Below are 20337 nucleotides of genomic sequence, written 5' to 3'. Positions count from 1 at the left end.
CTCCCTCTTCCTACCTTCCTACCTTCCTTCCTTCCTTCCTTCCTTCCTTTCTCTCTCTCTCTCTCTCTCTCTCTCTCTCTCCTCCTTCCTTCCTTCTTTCCTTTCTTCCTTTCTCTTTTGAGTTTTGTCCTTTTGCATTATCTAAGTCATTCCACATAGGGGCAAGGCCCAAACATTTGGAACATCTTACACTGCTTTTCCAGGTGCATTAGCAAGTAGCTGGATTTGAAGTGGAGCAGCCAGGAATGGAACTGGCACCCATATCGATTGCCAGTGTTGCAGGTGGCAGCTTAACTTGCTATGTCACAGTGCCAGCCCCAACATAACTCTTTTCAAGAGCATCTTGTTCATTCTTTTTTACATTCCAGATTTCTAATCAACAGTCAAGGTGTCTGACACTGTCTCTGAGTGAGTTCATTTTCATAATGCAAGATGCTTCCATACTATACAAAGTGAAAAACAAATTTATTTCAGAGATTGGTCCACTAGCAGAAATTTCTTTCATTACTTACCTTTAAGACTATCCATTAATTAGGCTATGCTAGTCAGCTGTTCTTTTAAGGTTATTTCTAGTGTATTTTGGTTCCCTTTGTGTAAACCATGCCAGAATACTTTCTTTCTCTGTCAGTTGATAAAAGGATACTTCCTACAAGGCCAAACTTGATAGTTGAGAGGGAAGCATTAATTTAACAGAGGTGGGTGGTAGGAAACACAGATTCATTCATTTGAAGCATTCATCAAGTTACTCTTGCTTTCTTACCTATTCAGGTTCAACTCATATCAGTTCAAGCAGGTGCACCCCCTGTTCTAGGCTGTGGATATGAGCATGTATCAGGGAAACTACAAGAAGATGATGATGACAGTGAAAAACAGGAAAAGCTATTGACTTCACATAAATATTTGTATCTCATGCTATATCCTTCACTACCTAAGTGACTCAAAATACCTAGTTGATATTTTCAGATTGTCTATTTTTTGAAGACCCTAATCCTATAACCCAATTTAGGATTATATTAAATCCACAAAAAAAGAATAACAGATAGTCTTAAGTGTGTTCTATATAATTTGAGACCTTTAAGAAGGATTTAAAACCTTTATTCATCTTGTGTCATCTGAGATCAACTTCTTGCTCCACAGTCTCTTCATGGCATTTTTCACTTCTGCATTTCTCAGTGTATAAATCAGAGGATTGATCAATGGTGTTCCAATTGTATAAAACACAGCTATCATCTTATCCATAGGGAAAGTGGTGGCAGGGCGTGTGTATATGAATATGCAAGGACCAAAGAACAGGATGACCACAATGATGTGAGAGATGCAGGTAGAGAGGGCTTTTCTCCTCCCTTCAGCGCTGTGGTTCCTCAGAGAACGCAGGATGATCACATAAGAGAACATCAGCAAGACAAAACTCACTGTGCAAATGGCCCCACTATTGGATACCAGGAGTAGGTTGATCACATAGGTGTCTGCACAGGCAAGTTTCAACAACGGTTGCAAGTCACAGAAATAGTGATCAATCACATTAGGCCCACAGAAAGGTAAACTCAAGGCAAGGGAAATCTGTGCTGAAGAATGCACACAGGACCCCACCCAGGCCACAGCCACCAGCACACCACATACCCTGTGGCTCATGATGGTCATGTAGTGCAAGGGCTTACAGATGGCCACATAGCGGTCAGCAGCCATGAGGACAAGGATGAAGATCTCCAGGCAGCCAAACATATGGGCAGAAAAGACTTGGGTCATGCATTCACTGAAAGAAATAGTAGTATTCTTCAAAAGTGCATCCACAATCATTCTAGGAGCTATGGAAGTAGAGAGGCAAGTATCAGATAAGGATAAGTAGAAAAGAAAGAAGTACATTGGGCTCCCAAGAGCCTGACTGGTCTTGATGGTAACAAGAATCAGCAAGTTACCCAACAACGTGCCCAAGTAGATAAGCAAGAAAATGGCAAACACTATTTTCTTCCTAATAGGATCCTGTGTCATTCCAAGCAGAATGAATTCAGTCACATTATTATTTAGCTGCATGATGTCATGAATGAGAAGGGGCAAGTTTGCAGTTATTTATCTGCAAGAAACAAAGGCATCAATTTACCATCTGATGTAAATAATTATGAAATATTTTAAGTAAAATTATTCCCTTCAGAAATATTTTAATTGTTAAAATTCCTTTTTTGAAAGATTTTTAAATTATTTATTTGAAAAGCAGAGTTACAGAGAGAGAGAGAGAGAGAAAGAGACTGTTCTATCCACTGGTTCACTCCTCAAATGGCCAAACCATTAGGGCTTGTGCCAAGCTGAAGCCAGGAGCCAAGAGCTTCCTCTGGGTCTCTCACATGGGTTCAGGGACCCAAGAACTTGGACCACCCTCCATTGCTTTCCCAGGTGCATTAGTAGGGAGTTCGATTGGAAGTACCTCAGATGGAACTGAAGCTGGCACTCAAATGGGATGCCAGCACTTCAGGTGGTGGTTTAACCTGCAAGCCAGAGCATCAGCCCCTAAAACATTATTCTAATTATTAAAAACTCACTTCAACAATTTCCTCCTCAATTTTAATGGCTATTTTATAATGTCATTATGAGTCTCAATTAAGTTTATGAATGTGATAATTTCCTATTACATGGCGCAAATACAAAGTCTTGTTAACCTTGATGAGTTTCTAATTGATTTTGCCAATTCAATGAATGAAAAATTAAGATACAATTCTCTTACTTATTTCCTTTATTTTCTTTATATTTAGTAAATCTTGGGAACCTGTGCTTCAAATGGCATATCACTGAGGATTTAGTATATATGGTATCTGTACTTAGAGTTTCATGATATAGACATAAATTTATAAATCACTCTCATCCTAGAAAATTGTCTTAACTCTACATATATTAATTTATTATGTATTCATTATTATGTTGGAATAAGTATGTAATATTAATATGTATCATATATAATGTATAATGTCTATAATATATACAATGTATAATTAATAAATATAAATTAATAAATAAATGTTAATAAATATGGACTGCATATCTTCAGATATTCCAGCTTGAAAAGAGGAACAAGAGACAATTAAAGTCTCTAAATCAACTGGTGCTATCTTGATACTCTAAGATACTCAGTACGTGGAATATACTAATAGACATAAATGAATATTCTCTGATGGTTAATAATACTTCATTCTGAAAAGCACCCTTTAGCGTATTCATATTCTATTAGGTTATATTTAATTGAAGCAGAAATAGCGTTATTAAGTAGTTGTTCATGATTTCAGAATTCAAGTATTTAGCTTAAGCAATTTACCTGAGGTGGCTGTAGGGTTATCACAAGGCAGTTGGTATATGATCAGATTTTGGTTGCCATCTCCAGTAGAGTTCTTCATTATTCAGCTATCTGAAAACTCTACATTCTCAGAGAGGAGGAAGATAGATGTGGTTTAGGAAAAGGTGGGTAGTAGCTAATTTTTTCTTTCAAGTTCTTTTCTCTTCTGGCAAATGTAATTATTGCTAAACTTTGAAGTGTTGCTTCTTTTAATGAATATTTATTTTTCCAGTGAGAAAAAAATAGCATGAACTATACTTTCAAGAACAAAATCAGTGTTTTATTTTTTCTTACTATTTGTTGAATCTCTTATTTTGTGGAAGATTAATGATTATAAAATAAAATGAAACTATGTAAATGTAAAAAATTGAAAAATAATATTAAAGAAAGAGGGGAGAGGGATTGAGCTTGGACAGGAGGGAGGGTAGAGTGAGAAGTATCGCTATGCTCCTAAATATGTATATATGAACACATGAAATTTGTTCATCTCATACAAGTAAAAAAAAATTAAAAATATTTTTCTTTTTTTTTTTTTTTGGACAGGCAGAGTTAGTGAGAGAGAGAGACAGAGAGAAAGTTCTTCCTTTTTTTCTGTTGGGTCACCCCCCAATTGGCTGCCACTGCCGGCGCGCTGCGCTGATCCAAAACCAGGAGCCAGGTGCTTCCTCCTGGTTTCCTTCCCATGAGGGTGAAGCACCCAAGCACTTGGGCCATCTTCCACTGCCTTTCTGGGCCACAGCAGAGAGCTGGACTGGAAGAGGAGCCACAGGGACAGAACCAGCACCCCAGCCGGGATTAGAACCCGGTGTGCCAGCACCGCAGGTGGAGGATTGGCCAAGTGAGCTTCGGCACCAGCCAAAAATATTTTTCTAGGTGTTTCTTGTCTAGATGAGATCATCACAAAGGAATGTTAAATGCAATAAGAAGGTGAAATGTGATATATTTTAAAGCAGCCTTGAAGACTCACATTTCCAGTTGAAGTTTTTCCCAATCCCATTCCTACCTTCAGTACATTGTTTGGAGAGTTGTAGGTTGGGTTAAATACAAAATGTGATAGTTAAAATAGACAAAAAAATTTATATATATCAATATATGTCGACTTTCTGAAATTCCATATGTTTGTGTATATATTCTGAAATTCTAAAATCATGTATATATGTGTGTATGTGTGTCATCTTTCCCCTCTTCAACAGATTTGAAATATCCATTTTTCCCCTCAAACCAAAATTATACTTTTAGGAAAATGTCTAATGAGATATTCACTTTGGATTGCTAAGAATTTTAAAAAATTCCCTTTTAAATGTCTGGTATTTGTGAAGAATCTTAAACTTTAAGGGAACTGAGCTTCAGTTTAAGAATTACAATAAGATCACTCATCTTAATTCATTTGAACGAATGATCTCTCATTGGATGTTTATACTTGAAAACATGGCAGATTTTGGAGAGAAGATGCTGTGAAAGAATTGCTTTTTGCAACAGATTATGATTTCAGCCATTCATTTGCATACATAACTTTGGCTTTGTTTGCTATCAACCTCATTATACTGTCCATTTTTATAACAAACTTTTTATTTTTATTGTTTTTAAAATACTGTTTAGTTATATAAAAATAACATATTTTATGTATTTCATATATACAGTTTTAAAAACATAATATCTTTCAACTTTCTCTCTCTCTCTTGCTCCTATTCTCCTTCATCCTTCCTTTCTTTTTATTTCAATTTTTGTTTAATTTCAGTTTAGTTAAGCTTATTCTTTCAATAAATAAAGACTTCAATGAGTAGTAGTAGGAAAACTACTCTTCCTCAGGAGTATATGCAGGAGTTATAAACAATAATCAAATCTCAAGACATCAACTTCCTTCATATATGTTACATTTTTTAGTATTCTATGTATTAGTTACACAAATCAGAGAAAATATATTTTTTGGGGGGATAGCTTTTTTGTGTCACCAAGCATAATAATCTTCATTTGTATCCATTTTGCTGTGAAAGAAAAATGTTATTACTTTAATGGCTGAGTAGTATTCCATTATATAAAGATTTTACTTTATTCAGTCATCAAATGATGGACATCTGGATTGATTCCATATCTTAGATATTTATATATTTGGGCATTAGTTTTTAAGATAAATTGTGCTGTGATTCATTAGCTTGTTAGTCATTGCAGATCTTCATTAGTTAATGAATAATCAATTGTCCTTTTTCTTGGAATATCTTTCCATTTCCAACTTTCAACTCTTTCAAAACTTTGAGATCTAGCTGACAAATTACTTCTGGGTGGCAATCAAGGAATATCTTTTGATTTTGGAAATTCACTGCTCTGTAAATGCTTTTTTCACAATATTTTTTCTGAGAATTTTATATACTTTTGTTTATAAGAAATTAGTTGCGTACTTTCTTGACTTCCATACTGGAATTGGAATACTGGAAAACCATATAATGCTAAGGATGTTATTTCCCACAGATTCAAACTAAATGTATTGTACCATGTAAGAACTTATTAAATATTTTAAAACTGAGCACCTCATCACTTTCAATATATAACAGCATTTAAATGCTTATTTTTGTAATGTTTTGATCACAAAACACATTCATATCATTAATTTACTGTGGTCATTTATCTCTGATGAATGGAAGAGAGATAGTTTATAAATTCAGGAAAAACAAAAACAAAAGCAAAACTGAGGGTAACTTTAAATAATTTAATGAATCAGCTCTAAAACCTGGAGTAGAAATTATTATACTCTGCACAACAGCTAATGACTATGAAAGACACTGAAACTCTGACACACATGAAATTGTCTGAAGAGTTTCTTTAAAGAAAAAAAAAAATGCTTGGCCCTAAAGGAATAAAAGGAGAACCTGACATTTTTCAATCCTTTTCAAACTGATGTAGAGTTTCTTGGATTTCTATGTGTGTTATTCCATTCCCATTTTTTTTTGGGGGGGGGGTACAGGTTCTCAAAGGAAACCAACACAAAAGTATGTTGTAATGATTTTCAGACATAATAGCATATGTACTTATAGTACATTTTCTAGAACTACAAATAAAGTTTAGGGAAGTTTAAAATGCCTACAGTAGTTAAAACAGTAATATTGTGTTTGTATTGTAGTTAACAGAATGGTTGAAATAAAATTAATAAAGGAAAGGTGGAGAATAAAGGATTGGGCAATGCAGTGTTAGGTGGCTTCTTTTCTACTTCTATATTGCACTGCAGACACAAACAAGAGCAGGAGGAGTGGCTGCTCCTGTAGGATTCTTTTTCAAAAGGGCATTCCCTCTACATTCAGTTATGTTAGATTTCTCTCTCTGAAAGAAATCCACACCTTCTATTGTTTTGCTAAAGTCAGCATATTATGGGAACATTAACAGGTATTCCCAAACCTTTTATCCCTCAGAAGCTTAAATGAAAGAGGGATACAATTGACCCTCCTTGAGAACCTCACTGCATGATTCCAGCTATCTGATAAAGAGATGTTGGGGAAAATGGACTTGGCTGAGAATCAAAGGTTGTCATAAGATTCAGTATTGGGGCCGGCTCCATGGCTCACCTGGTTAATCCTCAGCCTGCAGCGCGGGCGTCCCATGTGGGTGCCTTTTCTAGTCCAGGTTGCTTCTCTTCCAGTCCAGCTCTCTGCTGTGGCCCAGGAGGGCAGTAGAGGATGGCTCAAATGCTTGGGCCCCAGCATCCCTGTGGGAGACCAAGAAGAAGCACCTGGCTCCAGGCTTCGGATCAGCGGCGCTCCAGCTGTTGTGGCGACTTGGGGAGTGAACCAATGAAAGGGAGACCTTTCTCTCCTTCTCTTTCTCTCTCACACTGTCTATAAATCTGTCAAATAAATAAATAAATAAATAAAATTCAGTTTTAGTTACATACATTTTCAGTATCTAACCGTTATTCAACCTCTCATGTCAATATTTAATTATTTTTCATTTTGAAAGAAACCATGAATGTTGTACAGGGGCCAATGTTGATAAACTGATAATTTAAATAAGATTTTGCAGGAATAAATATTGAGTAAATGAGAGTTTTTTACCCAAAATATTTCTAGCTACACCTCTGTCCAAACTGTCACCCTAATTATACAGTTTTACCCTACTCAATATCATGTTTGTTCTGAATTTTGTATGAAAATATAATTCCTCTCTTCTAACTGAATATCTGGTGTATGTTGAATGCAAAGCACATTATTAATTCTCTTTAGAATCCTGCAAGGAGGGCCAGCGCAGCGGCTCACTAGGCTAGTCCTCCGCCTTGCAGCGCCACCACAGCGGGTTCTAGTCCCGGTCGGGGCACCGGATTCTATCCTGGTTGGTCCTCTCCCAGGCCAGCTCTCTGCTATGGCCCAGGAGTGCAGTGGAGGATGGCCCAAGTACTTGGTCCCTGCTCCCCATGGGAGACCAGGATAAGTACCTGGCTCCTGCCATCGGATCAGCACGGTGCGTCGGCTGCAGCGCGCTGACTGCGGCGGCATTTGGAGGGTGAACCAACGGCAAAGGAAGACCTTTCTCTCTGTATCTCATTCTCACTGTCCACTCTGCCTGTCAAAAAATAAAATAAAAAAAAATAATAAAAAAAGAAACCTGCAAGGAGCAACAATGTCTACCTTGTGACACATAATGCATTGAAATATGTTCACTGAAAATGAAAATATGATATTTTCCAAAATCTTTGCCAAAGTCATCATTCTCTATTAATCTCTTTCCATAATTTTTCATCAGTCATGAACTCTTCTAAGTTTTGTTGCCTGTAGTTCTGGGTAAGCACTCATCCTGCGCAGCTTCCTTCTATATGGAAAGTCTTTGTGAATCTCTCTGTGGTCTACTACCTCTACAGAAACTGTGATAAACCACATGGCATGTAGTGCATCCTTCTCTACCCACATGGCAATAAGTGCTCATCACAGACCTGATGAGCATTCATATTTAAGACGAGAGATTGGACGGTGCCATGGCTAAATAGGCTAATCCTACACCTTGTGGCTCCGGCACACTGGGTTCTAGTCCCGGTCGGGGCACAGGATTCTGTCTCGGTTGCCCCTCTTCCAGTCCAGCTCTATGCTGTGGCCTGGGAGTGCAGAGGAGGATGGTCCAAGTGCTTGGGCCCTGCACCCGCATGGGAGACCAGGAGAAGCACCTGGCTCCTGGCTTCAGATCAGCGTGATGCACCAGCCACAGCACGCTGGCCACAGCAGCCATTGGAGGGTGAACCAACGGAAAAGAAAGACTTCTCTGTGTCTCTGTCTCTCTCACTGTCCACTCTGCCTGTCCAAAAAAAATGAGAGATTGTTTTATTCCAAAGATTATATTCCATTCTATTAGAATAACAGTAAATATTCAAAAACATCATTACTCATTTTCATGTTCATTTCTCAGGGAATGAGGAAACAATCACAAGACATATGGAAATATTCATATTAAAATTTATATTGGGTTATGCGGTAATGATAAATCTCTGAGCTCAAAAGTGGGAAATAATCTGCACTTACCTATTAGAAGACATTCAATTGGTGTCATATCTGTTCCCTTTTGAATGCAGCCTTCCTATAAATACTTAAAAAAAAAAAAAAACTTCTTTCTGTATTCCAGAGGGACTATTTTAGGACATAATGAGACAAGATGTTGGTACTCTAGGCATTTTTATTCTCTAAGGAATTTCTTCTTTCTTGCTGAGAAGCATCTCAGATTTTGTAATTTATTTAACTTTTAATTTACCTATTTAGCCTGGAAGGATGGCAACTTAGTCATACTCATGCTAATAAGATTTTGGGTGTTGGGTGCCTCAAGCAGGATAGCATCAAATCAAAGGAAGAACAATGAAATTGGACAGTGGGGGGAGTGATGCAGAACATATAGGGTGAGGCAACAGTTGTTGATAATGGAATTGATTCTCTAAGCCAGGTTTTTTCACACACAAGGCCTTAAGTCATCACTCTCTGGTTAGGAAACACATTTTCCAGCTCCTTTAATAGACTTGTAATTTCTTTTCTAAGATAACCCCAGGAAAGCAGTGTGTTGTTTTGCTGGATGGTCTGTTCTGTGTGCCATAAATGTCCTTCCCATTGAGCCTCAACTTTATAGCATGATTCTGAGAATGAATGTTTACAATGAACACTACCATGGCTGGTGCCATGTCTCACTAGTCTAGTGCTCTGCCTGCGGTGCTGGCACCCAGGATTCTAGTCCCGCTTGGGGGTCCGGATTCTGTCCCCGTTGCTCCTCTTCCAGTCTAGCTCTCTGCTGTGGCCCAGGAGTGCAGTGGAGGATGGTCCAGGTCCTTGAGCCCTGCACCCGCATTGGAGACCAGGAAGAAGTACTTGGCTCCTGGCTTCTCTTCAGCGTAGTGTGCCGGCCATAGTGGCCACTATGGGGGTGAACCAATGGAAGGAAGATTTTCTCTCTGTCTCTCTCTCTCTTACTGTCTGAACTCTGCCTGTCAAAAAACAAAATGAATGCTACCTCTCAGATTATAAAAAATTAATTTTTGGTCCATTCTCACAAATGCAATTATAGATTCAATGCGATACTAATCAAAATGCCAAAGACATTCTTCTCAGGTCTGGAAAAAATGATACTGAAATTCATATGGAGGCACAGGAGACTTTGAATAGCTAAAGCAATCTTGTACAACAAAAGCAAAGCTAGAGGCATCACAATACCAGATTTCTGGTCGTCATACAGGGTAGTTATCATCAAAACAGCATGGCACTGGTTCAGAAACAGATGGATAGACCAACAGTGCAGAATAGAAACACCAGAAATCAATCCAAACATCTACATCCAACTTGTATTTGATTAAGGATCTAAAACCAATTCCTGAGGCAAGGACAGTCTATTCAATAAAAGGTGCTGAAAAACTGGATTTCCATGTGCAGAAGCATGAAGCAAGACCCATACCTTATACTTTACACAAAAATCACTCAACATGGATTAAAGATCTAAATCTATGACCTGACACCATCAAATTATTAGAAAACATCAGAGAAACCCTGCAATATATAGGCCCAGGGATAGACTTCTTGGAAAAGACCTTGGAAGCAAAGGCAGTCAAAGCCAAATTGGGATTACAATTGGGATTACATCAAATTGAGAAGTTTCTGTGCTGCAAAAGAAACAGTCAGGAATGTGAAGAGGCAAGCAAGAGAACGGGAAAAATTTTTGCAAACTATGCTACCAATAAAGGATTAATAACCAGAATCTACAAAGAGATCAAGAAACTCTACAACAAAACAAACAACACACTTAAGAGATGGGCCAAGGATCTAAATCGACATTTTTCAAAAGAGGAAATCGAAATAGCCAGCAGACACATGACAAAAATGTTCAGGATCACCAGCAATCAGGGAAATGCAAATCAAAACCACAGTGAGGTTTCACCTCACCCCGGTTAGATTGGCTTACACACAGAAATCTACCAACAACAAATGATGGTGAGGATGTGGGGATATAAGGGACACTAACCCAATGTTGGTAGGAATGCTGACTGGTAAAGCCAATATGGAACTCAGTTTGAAGAGTCCTCAAAACCTGAATATAAACCTACCATTCAACCCAGCCATCCCACTCCTTGGAAATTACCCAAAGGAAATTTAATTGCCAAATAAAAGAGTTGTGTGCACCTTAATGTTTATTGCAACTCAATTCACAATAGCTAAGACCTGGAATAAACATAAATGCCCATAAACAGAAGACTGGATAAAGAAATTATGGGATATGTACTCTGTAGACTATTATACAGCAGTAAAAAATGAAATCCAGTCTTTGCAACAAAATAGAGGAATCTGGAAAGCATCATGCTGAGTGAATTAACCCAGTCCCAAAGGGACAAATATCATATGTTCTCCCTGATTGGTGACAACTAACTGTGCACCTAAAAGGAAACCTGTTGAAGTGAAAAAACACTATGAGAAATAATTTCTTGACCAGTCCTTATCCTGACTGTCGAGATATACGTTATTACTTTATTCCTTTTAGTAATTTTTTGTTCTACTTAATACCATAGGTTGAACTCTTTAATTAACACACATTTATTCTGAGCTCTTTAAATTTAACTGAAAAGTGATCCCTGTTGAATATAAGAGTGGGAGTAAAAGAGGGAGGAGATGTACAGTTCAGCACATGCTCACTCAGATTCACCCCTAATGGTAGAGTTAGAAACTTGCCATGGGATTCCAATACAATCCCATCAAGGTGGCATGGACCAATGCCATCTCACTAGTCAAATTGATCAGTGTCAGTTCATAATTGATCATAATGATAGGATTAGGTGTCAAAGGGATCATATAAACAAGAGTAGTGTCTGCTAATACTAAATGATAGAATTAGAAAGGAGAGAACAATCCTACATGGGAAGCAGGATACACAGCAGACCCATTAAATGGCTGATGTCCTGAACAGCATTCTGGCCTCAGAATCAGTGCCTAAGGCATTTGGATCTGGTTAAACAGCCCATGAGAGTATTTCAGGCATGGAAAGCAAAGACACGCTGGCAAAAACAAAAAACAAAAAAACAAAACAAAAAAATATGAACGATCTCTGCGAGTGAGATCCCAGCGGACAGAATAAGCCATCAAAGAAGGAGGTACCTTTCTCTGCTTGTAGGAGAAAACTTCCACTTTGATTATGGCCTTGTCTATGTAAGATGAGAGTTGGCAAACTCAAGAGGGTTCCATAGCCTTGGCAGCTCATGACTAGAATCTAGGGAATTTTCTGACGTCATAAATAGGAGTGTCAATTGTTAAATCAACAACAGGAGTCACTGTGCAATCACTCCCCATGTAGGATCTCTGTCCTTAATGTGTTGTACTATGTGAATTAATAGCATAACTAGTACTCAAACAGTACTTTCTACTTTATGTTTCTGTGTGGGTGCAAACTGTTGAAATATTTACTTAGTAAACATGAAATTGATCTTCTGTATATAAAGATAATTGAAAATGAATCTTGATGAAAATGGGATGGGCAAGGGAATGGGAGATGGGATGGTTCTGGGTGGTATGGTGGTTATGGAGGGGAAAAGCTGCTATAATCCAAAAGTTGTATTTGGAAATTTATATTTTTTAAATAAAAGTTAAAAAAAGAAAGAAAAAATTTACTACTTTGTTTTATTGACTCGTGTTAGCCAAAAGAGATGCTTCCTAATGGTTTTATTTTTATTGAAGTAATTTTACTGCCCCAAATATTTACTGAATACTCTTCATATACTAGGCTCTTTTTCAATTGATATGCTTACTGTCTTCTGTTTCATCACATGAGGGAGATATTGCAAATGACAATTCACTTGAGAGAAAAATCAATTTCATAGAAGATAATCTGCTGGAGACCAGCTCCAGCCAGTCCAGGGGCCCCAGGGTTTGAGAGCTGTTGGCGCTCAAAGAAATGAGAGACACTCACAGCAATGCTGATGGCATGGTTCTGGCTTTTGAGCACAGACCTTATTTTTATACCATGTCACATAATGATTCTTTCTTCTTACAATGAAAAGTCTGTTGTCCATTTTTTAAAAATTACAATTTCTTTGATTTTAAAGGGCGTATTTAGAACACGGGTTACAATCACAGACAGGTGCGAGATAACGGGCTGCCCACACAAGCCCAGGCCTGGAGTGCTGCTGAACTATGCAGAAATTGGCGAAACAAGCTAAAATAGTACCTTCCTAATGTTATCGTTACTAGAAGCCCCATGTTCAAAGCAGGCCCTTCTTAAATGTATCCCATCTTTGAAGTACTTTCTATAACTCTAATTTCTTTATTGTACTTATTTAAATGTTCACTAGATCTATTCCTCAGTTTTGACATCCTAGCCATTGTAGTATTTGTAGCGTATACAGAGTTAAAGTTTTATTAACATGTGTCTTTATTTTAGTGGGAAGTATATACCAGGGAACCTGTTGCCTTTTAATTCTTTTCCACAAGCAGTTCAACCTTGCATAAAGCATTAATCCATTCTCCTACACTAACATTCTGCTTGATTAAAATTATACAAAGCAGTGGACATTTTGGAGGTTAATGAGACTAAGTGTTCTTCCTTACACTTAGGAATACAGCAATCATTAGCAGGACCACCAGGAAGCTCTGGCTTTCTTACACCGAGTGTAGTTCTAAAGAAACCTAAAGCCATCCCTGAGGGATATCAGGTACCAAGTTCAAGGAATCATGATAAAATCACAAGACTGAGGAAACAGTGTTTTGGCATAGTGGGTTAAGCCACTGCCTACAGTGCTGGCATCCCATTTGGGCAATGGTTCGAATTTGGGTTGATCAACTTCTGATCCAGCTCCCTGCTAATGTGCTTGGGAATGCAGTGGAGGCTAGGACCCCTGCACCCACATGGGAGACCTGGAACAAGATCCTGGCTGTTGACTTGAACCTGGTCCATGCTGGTCATGCCTATCTTGTTCTCCACCATTGTTTTCATAGTAATAATTACAAATAATATATGCTATGCATTAAACAATGCTTAATTCAGTGAATTAATGAGTAAAATCAATGAAACCAAATTGGAAGAGGTACTGTATATTATGCTACAATTATCGTTTCTGAAAAATGATCTATGTAGTTATAATTACAAGTGAAGTAAATAAAGTATTTGTTCTAAACCATACTGAAGGCCCTTATTTATAAGAGCAGATATAAGCGAGGTCAAGTCTGTAAACATTGCACTACTCCTCTAAAAATCCCGTTCACTGATGTGACTTAGTGCTGACAGTCAACAGTACCAGGAAATGTTCAATGGGACACTGAAATTGTCTCTGCAGATTGCATTTAGGTGCCCCTCCTCTGCCCTAGGTAGATTTTTCTGGACCTTGGACCATCAGCTCCCCATGAATCCTAACCTTCTAATGTCCTTTGCTGGCTATCTATGAGTAATAAGCCTCTTGGCTTAGTTTATTTTGTGAATGTTTCTGTTAGTGGATTTGGGCTGCTGGTAGAAACTGCCAAGATTCAATGTAAATGGAATGGACACTACTTCTGGTGCTTGACAGTGACTTTTTTTTTTAAACTTTTATTTAATGAATATAAATTTCCAAAGTACAGGCTTATGGATTACAATGGCTTCCCCCCCATAACGTCCCTGCCACCCGCAACCCTCCCCTTTCCCACTCCCTCTCCCCTTCCATTCACATCAAGATTCATTTTCGATTCTCTTTATATACAGAAGATCAGTTTAGCATACATTAAGTAAAGATTTCAACTGTTTGCTCCCACACAGAAACATAAAGTGAAAAATACTGTTTGAGTACTAGTTATAGCATTAAATCTCAATGTACAGCACACTAAGGACAAAGATCCTACATGAGGAGTAAGTGCACAGTGACTCCTGTTGTTGACTTAACAAATTGACACTCTTGTTTATGGCATCAGTAATCACCCTAGGCTCTTGTTATAAGCTGCCAAGGCTATGGAAGCCCCCTGAGTTCACTGACTCTGATCATATTTAGACAAGGCCATGGTCAAAGTGGAAGTCGTCTCCTCCCATCAGAGAAAGGTACCTCCTTCTTTGATGACCCGTTCTTTCCACTGGGATCTCACTTGTGGAGATCTTTCGGGTTTTTTTTTTTTTTTTTTTTTTTTTTTTTTTTTTTTTTTTTTTTTTTTTTTTTTCCCCCCAGAGTGTCTTGGCTTTCCATGCCTGAAATACTCTCATGGGCTTTTCAGCCAGATCCGCATGCCTTAAGGTCTGATTCCGAGGCCAGAGTGTTGTTTAGGACATCTGCCATACTATGGGTCTGCTGTGTATCTCACTTCCCATGTTGGATCATTCTCTCCCTTTTTTTTCTATCAGCTAGTATTTGCAGACACTAGTCTTGTTTATGTGATCCCTTTGGTTCTTAGTCCTATCATTATGATCAATTGTGAACAGAAATTGATCCCTAGGACTAGTGAGATGGCATTGGTACATGCCACCTTGATGGGATTGACTTGGAATCCCCTGGTATGTTTCTAACTCTACCATTTGAGGTAAGTCAGCTTGAGCATGTCCCGAATTGCACATCTCTTCCCTCTCTTATTCCCACTCTTATATTTAACAGTGACGTTCTTTAGTTTTCAGTTGAATCTGACCTGAAATTGATATCCAAAGCACAGTGAATGTACTTCATGGATTTAACACAATTTTATAATTTTCAAACCAATATGAGGGAAGGTATGTGGCCTGGTGCTTAAGACTGCTGGTTAGGGACTGGCACCGTGGCTCACTTGGTTAATATTCCGCCAGTGGTGCCGGCATCCCATATGAGTGCTGGGTTCTAGCCCTGGTTGCTCCTCCTCCTGTCCAGCTCTCTGCTGTGGCTCAGGAGAGCAGGATGGCCCAGGTACTTGGGCCCCTGCAACTGCATGAGAGACCAGGAGGAAGCACCTGGCTCCTGGCTTCAGATCTGCGCAGCTCAGGCCATAGCGGCCATTTGGGGAGTGAACCAACAGAAGAAAGACCTTTCTCTCTGTCTCCCTCTCTCATTGTCTATAACTCTACACGTCAAATTAAAAATAAAAAAAGACTGCTGGTTAAAGGAGCAGATATTTGGCACAATGGCTGTATGGTATTCTCTCAACCCATATGAGTGCCTATGATTCCAGTTTCTTCACCTCTGATCCAGTTTCCTGTTAGTGCAGTGATGATTCAAGTTATTGCATTTCTGCCTCCCATGTGGGTACCTGAAATTGAGTTTCTGGCTCCTGGCTTCAGCAGAGGCCTAGCCTCAAGTTGTTGCAGGCATTTGGTGAGATAATCAGCAGGTGGGAATTCTCTCTCTCTCACTCTATCTGCCTCTCTCTCTCTTTTCTTCCTTGTACTTGCCTGACTCTCAAAATCAATAGATTTTTAGGAAACAAATAGAAGTTACATGGATATGCCAAGCATTTCTTTAGTGTACAATTTCTTGGATCCATAAACTGTACTAAAGTGATGACAATAATGAATTCTGGAGTTAATCCTACTTCTGGATTGCTTAGAATTCAGTCCCTGCCTCTGGCTCATGTAGAAGGTAAGAGAAAAGTGTATTTCCTAAGGTAGATGACCAGCTATGGTCAATGTCATCTTGCAGCATTGTCTCTTGGTTTCTGAGGCTGATGCAATACTTTCATTATAATATTTGCTGCCAAACTCTTTTCCCTACTAAGGGACTGTTAACAAATCCCCAGTGATAGCTTTCAGCAGAGGCTGAAAAGAGCTGGCAAGAGGCTTCAGAGCTGGAAGCTGCTACCGAGCTACCAAAGATTGCTCCCCTTGCAGTCCCAATTACCTCAAAGTCTTAGGTCATTACATCACCCAATAAGAATATTATGGAGACTCCTCTGTTCTCTTTTGCATGAGGCCATGCCAAGTGCCAGTCTTTTCACAGAGGATATTCTTGAGGTCTACCCTTCCTCTTTCCTTTCAGCCAGAGCAGAGGAAACGCTTCATTCTCATTAAGGCAAAACAGGCATGACTTGTGTGATGCCTTGCAGTTGCTGGTATTTAAATTTAAGGCACTCAAGAATATCATTATGATGTGTAGACAGTTGTTTCTCAACCTGGAGTTCCTTATGGAAGATTGATAGACAGAAGTGCTCTGTAGTTCAGCTTTCATCTTTAATTCACTCATTTGCTTATAGACTTAGACTTCAAAAGATAGAAACAGGAATACTTCCTAACTCGTTCTGGAAGGTCAGCTTTACCTTAACACAAAAACATACAATGAAAGTATTAAAAATTTAAAAAAGAAGATTATACATTAATATACTACTTGACATAAATATAAAAAAGCATCAACAAAATAACAAGAACTTCAATGTAATATTTAAAATAATTATAGACTGCAAAAAGTAGTATTTAGTTTAGCTAGGTGATACAGATTCAACCTTTGAAAATCAAGTAATGTAATAAATCCATCAACATGTTAAAAGTTCTCAAGAGTAGATCAATAGATGCAGAAAAATACATTTAATGAAATCTAACACCCACTCATGACACAAATTCTTAGTAAACTACAAAAAGGCTACTTCTTCAACATGATGAAGTATATCTACAAATATACAAATAACATCCTATTTTCAATTAAAACAGAACAAATCGGCCGGCGCCATGGCTCAATAGGCTAATCCTCCACCTTGCGGCACAGGCACACTGGGTTCTAGTTCCGGTCGGGGCATCGGATTCTGTCCCGGTTGCCCCTCTTCCAGGCCAGCTCTCTGCTGTGGCCAGGGAGTGCAGTGGAGGATGGCCCAAGTACTTGGGCCCTGCACCCCATGGGAGACCAGGAGAAGCACCTGGCCTCTGCCATCGGATCAGCACGGTGCGCCGCCCTGCAGCATGCTGGCCGTGGCGGCCATTGGTTGGTGAACCAACGGCAAAGGAACACCTTTCTCTCTGTCGCTCTCTCTCTCACTGTCCGCTCTGACTGTCAAAAGAAAAAAATTAAAAAAAAAAAAAGAATCAATCAATTATGTCCCTTCCTCCCACTTCTTCTCACCATCGAAGTCCTAGGTAATGCAATAAGACAATTAAAATAAAATAATATAAATATTATTTTCAGAGAGAGAATTAAAACTGCCTCTCTTCATAGATGTCAAGGTTGTCCATGCAGAAAATTCAAAACAATTCACCAAATCTCCTTTATGGAACTAACTACCAAGTATAACAAGGTTATAGGATACAAAGTTAACATAAAATAATCAATTGCTTTCTTCTATAGCAAGAAAGAGAAAGGATATAAAACTAAAAACCTAAGGATGCCCAAAATAGATCATTTGGGTAGAAACATAACAGCATATGCACAACATGTATATGAGGACAAATACAACTCTTTGTAAAAAGATTTCATTTATTTATTTGAGAGGTAGAGCTTTGGACAGAGAGAGGGACAGACAGAGACAAAGGTCTTCCACCCGCTGGTTCACTCCCCAAATGACTGCAATGGGCCATAGCTGAGTCAATGGGCAAGAGCCGAGCTTGTCTGAAGCCAGGTGCCAGGAGCTTCGTTTGGCTCTCCCACATGGGTGCAGAAGTCCAAGTGCTTGAACCATCCTACACTACTCTCCTAGGCCACAAGCAAGTAACTGTATTGGAAGAGGAGCAGCCGGGACACAAACCAGTGCCATATGGAATGCATGTAAGGTAGGCTGAGGTACAGCCCACTGTACCATAGCACTGGCCATGATAAATATAACTCTTGAAAAGCAAATCAAAGAAAATCTAAATACATGAAGAGATAGTCCACGTTCCTGGATAAGGAGTCTTAATATTTTCAGGATGTATGATCTTCCCGACTTTGCATAATTAGTCTACACAATCTCAGTAACAACCCTGGAAAATAATTTTGTGGTTAGTAATAAAGTGATTCACAGAAAGAAAAAAATTACTTTATTGAGAGAAATTAAACATTGTTTCCAAATGATTATTGTTTATAGACTCACATATTTTTCTGCTGAACTACAATCTTTTTTAAACTTTCTATTTGTTGGCCGGCGCCATGGCTCACTTGGCTAATCCTCTTCTTGCAGCACAGGCACCCTGGGTGCTAGTTCTGGGTGGGGCGTGAGGTACTAGTCCCGGTTGCTGCTCTTCCAGTCCAGCTCTCTGCTGTGGTCCTGGAGGGTAGCGGAGGATGGCCCAAGTGCTTGGGTCCCTGCACCCCCATTAGAGACCAGGAGGAAGTACCTGGCTCCTGGTTTCGGATCAGCACAGCGCCAGCTGTAGCGGCCATTAGAGTAGTGAAACAATGGAAGCAAGAACTTTCTCTATGTCTCTCTCTCACTGTCTATAACTCTGTCAAATTAAAAAAAAAAAAAAACAACAACTTTCTATTTGTTGAAATTTTTATTTAGTGAGGCTTGAAGCATCTGACTATAATGTAAGTTTAAATTACATTTTCTCAAAAATAATAAATAAAATGTTACATTTTTGAAAAGTTTAACTATAAGGGAAAACACCCTGCTTATCCACCTCAGCAATGAAGAAAATAGAATGTATACTTGTCAAAACACTAAAAATAAAATTATCACATAGGCCCTTTCTGAGTATTTATCCACAGGATTTGAAATGAATCTGTCAAAGAGGTATCCGTACTCCTATGTTCATTTCAAAATTATTTATAATTACCAAAATGAGGAAACAACCTAATGGAAGAATTAATCAAGCGAATGTCTATTATATCCTGCCATAGTGTAGAGCTTTGAAACAGAATCAGAATCTGTCATTAAAACAACAGAGATGAACCTTAATTTGAAGGAGAAAAGAATGTCATTGGAGTGGCACTCCCAAATTCTGATTTACATGAACTCTACAGTAATGAAGATAGAATGCTACTGGCAGGAGAATAGATAAATAGATTTGTGGAGAAGACTAGAGAGCTCCAATGTAAGTCCTCATAAACAAAGTCAACTTATGTTTGAAAGGGGAGCAAGGTAAGACAGTGAAGAAAGTCATTTACCCATGCCCTGGAACAAAGGGATATCTACATGTTAAACAATTAAAAAAAAAACTAAATAAAATTGCACCCATTACAAAATTTAACTGAAAATGTATGATAGAGGTAGATGTAAAAAAATTTTCCTGAGACAGCTCAAGGTAAGGAAAGCAAATGTGAAAGAGGTCTCAGTACAAATTCACAGGAAGTGCACACAAACATCAGGGGAAACCACACAGGCACCTGAAGTACCAGATGAAGGTGTCATAGTCTTTAAGGAATCTGCAGAGCAGAAACTGGACTCAGCAGCGAGTGTAACCGGTAGCAGGAGGCAGCCAAGAGCATCTAAGGAGAAGGCCCAACCCCTACAAGAGCAGGGTAGCTTCAAGGAACTATCACAAACACCAGGTCATGCTGGAGAGCTGGGAATTGATCTTGATACCCTTAAGGATATAGCAAAGTAAACACCTGATGGAGAAAAACCTCCTGAAATATTCAAAAGAGTTCTTAGGGCTCCTAAGACAAAACCCATAGAAGACGTAGTGGGTGGCAGAGAACCTGTAAAATTGCAAGGCAGAAGTAACCCTTCCCTGGCCCACATGAGGGAGTCCAGAGAAGATGAAAGCCTCAC

General features: G+C 38.7%; 1 protein-coding gene across 1 annotated transcript; it reads right to left on the bottom strand.

Annotated features, from left to right (window-relative positions):
• Positions 1-1098: 1098 nt before the first annotated feature.
• On the bottom strand, positions 1099-2031 carry LOC100338040 (olfactory receptor 4C16). The gene has a single exon (XM_089303265.1). The coding sequence runs from the start codon at positions 2029-2031 to the stop codon at positions 1099-1101; it is 933 nt and encodes a 310-aa protein (XP_089159391.1).
• Positions 2032-20337: the final 18306 nt, after the last annotated feature.

Source organism: Oryctolagus cuniculus, chromosome 1 (assembly GCF_051225735.1).
Source record: "Oryctolagus cuniculus isolate XC-2025 breed Fujian yellow rabbit chromosome 1, ASM5122573v1, whole genome shotgun sequence".
Classification (NCBI taxonomy): domain Eukaryota; kingdom Metazoa; phylum Chordata; class Mammalia; order Lagomorpha; family Leporidae; genus Oryctolagus; species Oryctolagus cuniculus.
This window is presented reverse-complemented; position numbering and strand designations above follow the sequence as displayed.